The sequence below is a fragment of the Zea mays genome, chromosome 6 (assembly GCF_902167145.1).
Source record: "Zea mays cultivar B73 chromosome 6, Zm-B73-REFERENCE-NAM-5.0, whole genome shotgun sequence".
Lineage (NCBI taxonomy): Eukaryota > Viridiplantae > Streptophyta > Magnoliopsida > Poales > Poaceae > Zea > Zea mays.
Genome location: NC_050101.1, coordinates 65,526,926 through 65,535,431, shown reverse-complemented (window position 1 = coordinate 65,535,431; position 8,506 = coordinate 65,526,926). Strand labels below are relative to the sequence as shown.

Genomic DNA, 8,506 nt, shown 5'->3' with positions numbered 1-8,506 from the left:
ATTTGATGCATTAGGAATTTTCTTCTTAGGCAACTTGGCATGGGTTGGTTGCCTAGAACTAGATGTCTCACCCTTATACATAAAAGCATGATTAGGGCCAGAGTGAGACTTCCTAGAATGAATCTTCCTAATTTTGCTCTCAGGATAGCCGGCAGGGTATAAAATGTAACCCTCGTTATCCTGAGGCATGGGAGCTTTGCCCTTAACGAAGTTAGACAAGTTCTTAGGAGGGGCATTAAGTTTGACATTGTCTCCCTTTTGGAAGCCAATGCCATCCTTGATGCCAGGGCGTCTCCCATTATAAAGCATGCTTCTAGCAAATTTAAATTTTTCATTCTCTAAGTTATGTTCAGCAATTTTAGCATCTAATATTGCTATATGATCATTTTGTTTTTTAATTAAAGCTATGTGATCATGAATAGCATTAATATCAACATCTCTACATCTAGTACAAATGGAAACATGCTCAATGGTAGATGTAGAGGGTTTGCAAGATTTTAATTCTACAACCTTAGCATGCAAGATATCATTCTTAGTTCTTAGGTCGGAAATGGTAGTATTGCAAACATCAAAATCCTTAGCCTTAGCAAGCAATTTTTCATTCTCAATTCTAAGACTAGTAAGAGAAATGTTCAATTCTTCAATCCTAGCAAGCAAATCATCATTATTATCTCTAGGAGTGGAAATTGAAACATCACAAGCATGAGAATCAACCTTAGCATTTAAAATAGCATTTTCATTCCTAAGGTTGTCAATTATTTCACGGCAAGTGCTTAGCTCACTAGACAATTTTTCACATTTTTCTACTTCTAGAGCATAAGCCTTTTTCACCTTAACATGTTTTTTGTTTTCTTTAATTAGACAATCCTCTTGGGAATCCAAAAGGTCGTCCTTTTCATGAATAGCACTAACCAATTCATTCAATTTTTCTTTTTGAGCTATGTTAAGGTTGGCAAAAAGGGAACGCAAATTATCTTCCTCATCACTAGCATTGTCATCACTAGAGGATTCATATTTAGTGGAGGATTTAGATTTAACCTTCTTTTTGCCGTCCTTTGCCATGAGGCACTTGTGGCCGACGTTGGGGAAGAGGAGTCCCTTGGTGACGGCGATGTTGGCGGCGTCCTCGTCGTCGGAGGAGTCGCTTGAGCTCTCGTCGGAGTCCCATTCCCGACAAACATGGGCATCGCCGCCCTTCTTCTTGTAGTACCTTTTCTTCTCCTTTCTTCTCCCCTTCTTGTCGTCGCCTCGGTCACTGTCACTAGACATAGGACATTTAGCAATATAATGACCGGGCTTACCACACTTGTAGCAAACCTTCTTGGAGCGGGACTTGTAGTCTTTCCCCCTCCTTTGTTTGAGGATTTGACGGAAGCTCTTGATGACGAGCGCCATTTCCTCATTGTCGAGCTTGGAGGCGTCGATTGGTTGTCGACTTGGTGTAGCCTCCTCCTTCTTCTCCTCCGTTGCCTTGAATGCAACGGGTTTGGCTTCGGATGAGTCGCCAAGCTCGTTGATTTTCCTCGAGCCTTCTATCATGCACTCAAAACTTACAAAATGCCCGATAACTTCCTCGGGGGTCATTTTAGTATATCTAGGATTACCACGAATCAATTGAACTTGAGTGGGATTAAGAAAAATGAGAGATCTTAAAATAACATTTACCACTTCGTGATCGTCCCACTTCTTGCTCCCGAGGTTGCGCACTTGGTTCACCAAAGTCTTGAGCCGGTTGTACATGTGTTGCAGCTCCTCTCCTTTGTGAAGCCGGAACCGACCGAGCTCCCCCTCGATCGTTTCCCGCTTGGTGATCTTAGTGAGCTCGTCTCCCTCGTGCGCGGTTTTGAGTACATCCCAAATCTCCTTGGCGCTCTTCAACCCTTGTACTTTGTTATACTCCTCTTTGCTTAAAGAGGCGAGGAGTATCGTCGTTGCTTGAGAGTTGAAGTGCTCGATTTGGGCCACCTCATCCTCATCATAGTTCTCATCCCCTACCGACGGTACCTGTGCACCAAACTCAACAACATCCCATATACTTTTGTGGAGCGAGATTAGATGAAATCGCATTAAATCGCTCCACCTAGCGTAATCTTCACCATCAAAAGTTGGTGGTTTGCCTAATGGGACGGAAAGTAAAGGTGTATGTTTGGAAATGCGAGGGTAGCGTAGGGGGATCTTACTATACTTCTTGCGCTCTTGGCGCTTAGAAGTGACGGAGGGCGCATCGGAGTCGGAGGTAGAAGTTGATGAAGTGTCGGTCTCGTAGTAGACCACCTTCCTCATCCTCTTGTGCTTGTCGCCTTTCCGATGTGGCTTGTGGGAAGAAGATTTTTCCTTCTTCTCTTTGTGGTGAGAAGAAGATTTCTTCTCCTTCCCTTTGTTGGAGGAGCTCTTCTTCTTCTCCCTCCTTTTGGTGCGGGACTCTTCCGATGAAGTGCTCCCGTAGCTTGTAGTGGGCTTTTCGCCGGTCTCCATCTCCTTCTTGGCGTGATCTCCCGACATCACTTCGAGCGGTTAGGCTCTAATGAAGCACCGTGCTCTGATACCAATTGATAGTCGCCTAGAGGGGGGGTGAATAGGGCGAAACTGAAATTTACAAATGTAAACACAACTACAAGCCGGGGTTAGCGTTAGTAATAATAAATGAGTCCGCAAGAGAGGGCGCAAAACAAATCCCAAGCGAATAAGCAAATGAGACACGGAGATTTGTTTTACCGAGGTTCGGTTCTTGCAAACCTACTCCCCGTTGAGGAGGCCACAAAGGCCGGGTCTCTTTCAACCCTTCCCTCTCTCAAACGGTCCCTCGGACCGAGTGAGCTTCTCTTCTCAAATCAAAGCCGGGAACAAAACTTCCCCGCAAGGGCCACCACACAATTGGTGCCTCTTGCCTTGATTACAATGGAGTGTGATCTCAAGAACAAGTGAGAAAGAAAAGAAGCAATCCAAGCGCAAGAGCTCAAATGAACACGACAAATCACTCTCTCTAGTCACTAGGGTTTTGTGTGGAATTGGAGAGGATTTGATCTCTTTGAATGTGTCTAGAATTGAATGCCTAGAGCTCTTGTAGTAGTTGAGAAGTGGAAAACTTGGATGCAATGAATGGTGGGGTGGTTGGGGTATTTATAGCCCCAACCACCAAACTTGACCGTTGGCTGGAGGCGTCTGCTCGATGGCGCACCGGACAGTCCGGTGCCCCTGCCACGTCATTACTGCCGTTGGATTCTAGCCGTTGGAGCTTCTGACTTGTGGGCCTGCCGAGGTGTCCGGTGCACACCGGACATGCACTGTTTGATGTCCGGTGCACCGGTATGGGCAGCCCTGACGTCTGCGCGCGCTGCGCGCGCATTTAATGCTGCGCAGGGAGCCGTTGGCGCCGCAGAGAGCCGTTGCTCCGCTGGCACACCGGACAGTCCGGTGCACACCGGACAGTCCGGTGAATTATAGCGGAGCGGCTGTCGTGAAAACCCGAGGATGACGAGTTCCGGAGGCCGCGGTTCGTTGGCGCACCGGACATGTCCGGTGCACACCGGACAGTCCGGTGAATTATAGCGCGCCGGCCTCCGCGAATTCCCGAGGGCGAAGGGTTGAAGTCGAAGTCCTCTGGCGAAGGGTAGAAAACGAAGTCTACGGGCGCACCGGACACTGTCCGGTGCACACCGGACAGTCCGGTGCCTCCAGCCAGAGGTGCCCTCGGTTGCCTTATTGCTCCTTTGTTGAATCCAACACTTGGTCTTTTTATTGGCTAGATGTGAACCTTTTGCACCTGTATAACTTATACACTAGAGCAAACTAGTCAGTCCAATATTTGTGTTGGGCAATTCAACCACCAAAATTATTTAGGAACTAGGTGTAAGCCTAATTCCCTTTCAATAGCCACGTCAGCTTTTCTATTTCAGAATTAAGTAATTCACGCGGATTTATTTCAACGCTCAGAAAACACACAACATGATAATTAAAATAAAATTACATAACTCTAATCGGACTCCTCGATCTCATCCTCATCTTCCTCCTCTTCACGTTCCGCTTCCGGTTCCTCTTCTTCGTCATCTAGCAGACCAAGTTCTTTTTCGACCATCTTTACGGCCCTGCCATGGGTACGTCTTTCAGCCGGGTCCATATCTCTGGTTGATCGGCCCTTTAGGATGTTCCATTGCTTCAAAAGCTTGGCCTTCACTAATCCACCCCACAAGTTATTCATTTTGAATGCTTCACTTGTTGATTCGCTGCTCATGGCTTCCTTCCCTTTCCCCTTCGTCTTTGTCTTTCGCGCAGCCGCCTTTGCCCTATCACGCCCCACTGGTCGGGGCACTTCCTCCTCGGTGTCTTCAGTGCCTCCAGAACTATATTCACCAGAGACTCCGAGTCGGGTTCTCTTATTCGCAGTCGAATCAGATCCACTACCAAGACCATGCTTTGCTGACCACTTGGGCTCGTGGCGAACAACTTGCCACCATTTTCCTCAGCTTGGTTTTCAGATCCAACAGATAAAGGTGCAACTGGAGGAGGTGCTCCATACGTAGGTGGAGCATATGGATGAAGTGCTCCATACGGAGGTGGAGCATATGGAGCATAAGGAGGTACTCCATACGGAGGTGGAGCATATGGAGGAGGGGCGTATGGAGGTATCTGGAAAGAAGCTTGACTTCCGTCCGCAGCAGGTGGGGGAGGGGCATACGGACGTACCGGGAATGAGGCTTGAATTCTGGCTTGAGAAGTTGAAGGTTGACTATATGAAGACAACGGATATTGATACAAATGATAGGGATAAGGGTATGGTGGTGGACGTGCAGCCGGAAATAATGCACGGGGGAGTGAGGCTAAAACATCGGAGCGACGATGTAGTGAAGAAGACTCATCTAACAGAAGGGTTGTAGGTGACCCATCGGACTGCAAGAGATCCGTGAAGGTGTTCAAATCTGGGGACCAACCCGACATTGTGTGAAGAAAGAGGAGTTTGGAAGAGAAAAATGAGATGAAATGGTGTGTAGAATGAGCTCCACCTGGGTAGGGGTATATATAGAGGGATTGGGGATGAAATTTGTGATTTTTTGCATTTTTTTCGAATTTTTTGGACTCCAAACGGTCAAAAACGGCTAGTTGCAACGGCTAGCACACGTGGACCAATCGGATCGCGACACATGGACCAATCAGATCGCGCCACGTCGCTCTCGCCCCGCCAGTGCCTCGCCTCCCTCTCGCCCGCATCTCGCCCGGGCGGGCGCTCCAGCGCGGGCGAGAGCGAGGCGATACCGCCCGCTCTCGTCGGGCGCGAGCGCCATCGCCCGGCGCCGGCCTCTCGCCCACCTCTCGCCCGCGCGCGAGCGGCAGCGGCCTCTTCTCGCCCGCGCTGCAGCCCGCACTGCCACCAGCCTTAATACACATCTTCCTATTACAGGTGGGCTTAATTGGTGACCCACTGTGGGCCGAACACAGCCGGGTTTGCCTTGCGCACCCTTCCGCTCCTGCGTAGCCTATCAACTTGCACATCATCGTGCTCCTGTCTTGCTTCTGATTCAGCAAGGTAGTGTTTGGTTGAAGAGCCAAGTAGAACGGAGCCGTTCTGTCCTAGTTTTGTTGCTGTTTGGCTACAAAGTAACTAGAACGGAATGACTCCAATTAGGGAATATTCTCCTCAGATCCGGAACCATTCCGCTCCAAAAAAATCAACCGGACGGAGCCGCTCCGTTCTCATCCCGCTCTCACAGTCACGCTCTGTTCCGTTCACTCTGCAACCAAACAAAAAACAGAGCCGCTCCGTTCCAGATTACCAAACACAGAACAGAGCGACTCCGTTCCTAGAATCAGGAATGGAACGGCTCCGTTCTACTTGGCTCCTCAACCAAACACTACCAACTGAAGAAGCAGTGCTGACAGTGTGTGTCTGCGACTCTACTTCCAGGAGCTCGCTGTGTGTGAATGTCGTCGGTCGAGAACACGATGGCGATGAGTGACGCGACGTGAACCTCGAAGGAGTAAGGTACAGCGAGTGAGAGTGAGAGGGCGCCCTTGCCAAAAGTGTGATCTGAAGCCCAGCCGAGTGACCAAGTAGCATTACAGGCCCACCTGACCACTTGACCAGCAAACTGCAAACCAACCCTAAAGCCACCGATCCGACGGCGGGGATCGACCGATCAAACCACAAAACCCTACCCCTGGCCGCCCCTTTTTTATATAAAAGGATCGCCCTCCGCGCGCCGCCGCTCCTTCGCAAACCCTCCTACCCCATTCCGCCGCCCGCCCCGCGACCCCGAGGAGGAGGCAAGATGAAGACGATCCTGGCGTCGGAGACGATGGACATCCCGGAGGGCGTCACAGTGACGGTGGCGGCCAAGCTGGTGACGGTGGAGGGCCCCCGCGGGAAGCTCACCCGGAACTTCAAGCACCTCAACCTCGACTTCCAGCTGCAGGAGGGCGGCCGCAAGCTCAAGGTGGACGCATGGTTCGGCACCCGCCGCACCATGGCCGCCATCCGCACCGCCATCTCCCACGTCCAGAACCTCATCAAGGGGGTCACCAAGGGCTACCGCTACAAGATGAGGTTTGTCTACGCCCATTTCCCCATCAACGCGTCCATCACCAACTCCAACACCGCCATCGAGATAAGGAACTTCCTCGGCGAGAAGAAGGTACACCCTACACACATATCTCTGTTTCGTGCGTGCGTCGAAGCAGATCAGATCTGGGAGGTTGCGATGTGTTCTGACCTGTGTCTGTCTGACTGCTTGGTGGTGATCCCGGGGTCGATCAGGTCAGAAAGGTGGACATGCTTGACGGCGTGACCATCCTCCGCTCCGAGAAGGTCAAGGACGAGCTTATTCTCGATGGCAACGACGTCGAGTTAGTCTCTCGCTCCGCCGCCCTCATCAACCAGGTGAATCCCGGCTTGCTTCGCTCATCATCTCTTACTATTACACATGAACCATTACATATGAGGTTGCTGCTGCTATATGCAGTGTCTGGTGTGCTTTGATGTGGTAGATCGTGAACCTTGCATTTATAATTGCTCTGCTATGAAGCAAGTGCCGCTGTTTAGTTAGTTAAACCTTAGCATTCCAAATAGTTAAACCTTAGCATTCCGATTGGAATGCCGACTTGCCGAGGTTTAATCATATTGGCTGCCCTTAAATGTTAATGAGCCAGGTGGTTTTGGCTTCAAATATGTAGGCATATCACATTTTTAAGGTGACATGGCATTATCTAGTGCGCCAAGATCAAATACAAACAAGAACTCAAGCACCGTCTTATATGTAAAGATATATGTCCATCGTCCATCCATTTGTTAAGCAATTTTTGTCTATGGTTAGTGTGCTCTCAACAAGTCAGTAGGCATTTTATAGGCTCGCTGTGGGTTGTATTTGGTAATACTGACCACCTCTTGCTCATGCCATGATATTTTACACATGGCATGTCTTGGTTCTTGTTTGTGTTTTGATCTTTGATTTGATCTCAAGTACATCATTTGTTTTTACTAGCTTTGTCTTTCAGATTTTGCTGTTATATAATTCACGTTACTATAGCGGATTGATGTGCTACTGAACATTTTCTCTCCATTTCTCTACAGAAATGCCATGTCAAGAAGAAGGATATCAGGAAGTTTTTGGATGGTATCTATGTGAGCGACAAGGGTGTGATCGAAGAGGAGCAGTGAGGGACAATTAGTTGTTATCGTTTGAGTTGGAATTATTGTTTGGTTTGCAATTTTCTCAAGGTGAACTTTGTAATCGGTTAGGATGTGTTGTGGACCATTATCTTATCCTACAATATTATCGTATCTGTTTAAGAATATGAAGCTTGTTTATCATTTCCTAAAAGGATCTGGTCGACGAGGTTACTAAAACAGGTGAAGGTTAAAGGTTTAAACGTAGCTTTAAACAATATAGTAAAATATTAATATATTATAGTTTCAGACAATAATATGAAGCTAAATACCAAACAATCAACATTGTTCACATAATAATATTCTGCAAAATGATATCTCTACAACTGGTCAACTGCACAAGTTCAACTAATAGTAAGTTGACAAACGCAAACAAAATAGAATGAAATCTATAAACATAACAAAAAAAGCAAATAGAGTGGAATGCAATGTTCACAAAATCAAGCACACAAGCGTTATCTAGTCTCCCTTTATTATATGTTAATAACCATCATCTAAATCATCTATAACTAACTTCATCCTTGTCTAATTTGTTGCTTATCACCATATCCACCGCTGTTGTTTCTGGCTTCATCATCCATATCAAGGTCATCAAGCAAAAAAAAAAAAAAAATAACATCGTCTTCGTTCTCTTCACCCACATCAAATCAATCATCATCATCCTTAAATAGTAACACTAAAATATCATGAGCTCTCCTAGGAAAGTTGGGCCTTGAAGCTGTGTAGATGCAGCGACAGCATGATCAATATGCTTCCATGTGAAAAAGGTCATCCCCAAAATAGTTGAATTAACTAACGGATCAACCCACTCATCACCCCAAACAAAATGTTCAAGAACCAAAGGATCAA

The 8,506-nt window shown here is 47.5% G+C and overlaps 1 protein-coding gene across 1 annotated transcript; it reads left to right on the top strand.

The window, feature by feature from the left end:
* The first annotated feature begins 6,169 nt into the window (after nt 1-6,169).
* On the top strand, nt 6,170-7,798 carry LOC100284304 (60S ribosomal protein L9-like). Its single transcript, NM_001374378.1, has 3 exons — nt 6,170-6,626; nt 6,749-6,871; nt 7,562-7,798. Exons 1-3 carry the CDS (start codon nt 6,264-6,266, stop codon nt 7,646-7,648), a joined length of 573 nt encoding a protein of 190 aa, NP_001361307.1. The 5' UTR covers nt 6,170-6,263; the 3' UTR covers nt 7,649-7,798.
* Nucleotides 7,799-8,506: the final 708 nt, after the last annotated feature.

Bases quoted from the DNA above. Each gene is read 5' to 3' on its own strand.
- LOC100284304 (NM_001374378.1), top strand. From the start codon at position 6,264: ATGAAGACGATCCTGGCGTCGGAGACGATGGACATCCCGGAGGGCGTC. The intron at 6,627-6,748 runs GTACACCCTACA...GGGGTCGATCAG, and splicing joins ACTTCCTCGGCGAGAAGAAG to GTCAGAAAGGTGGACATGCT. The intron at 6,872-7,561 runs GTGAATCCCGGC...ATTTCTCTACAG, and splicing joins CCGCCGCCCTCATCAACCAG to AAATGCCATGTCAAGAAGAA.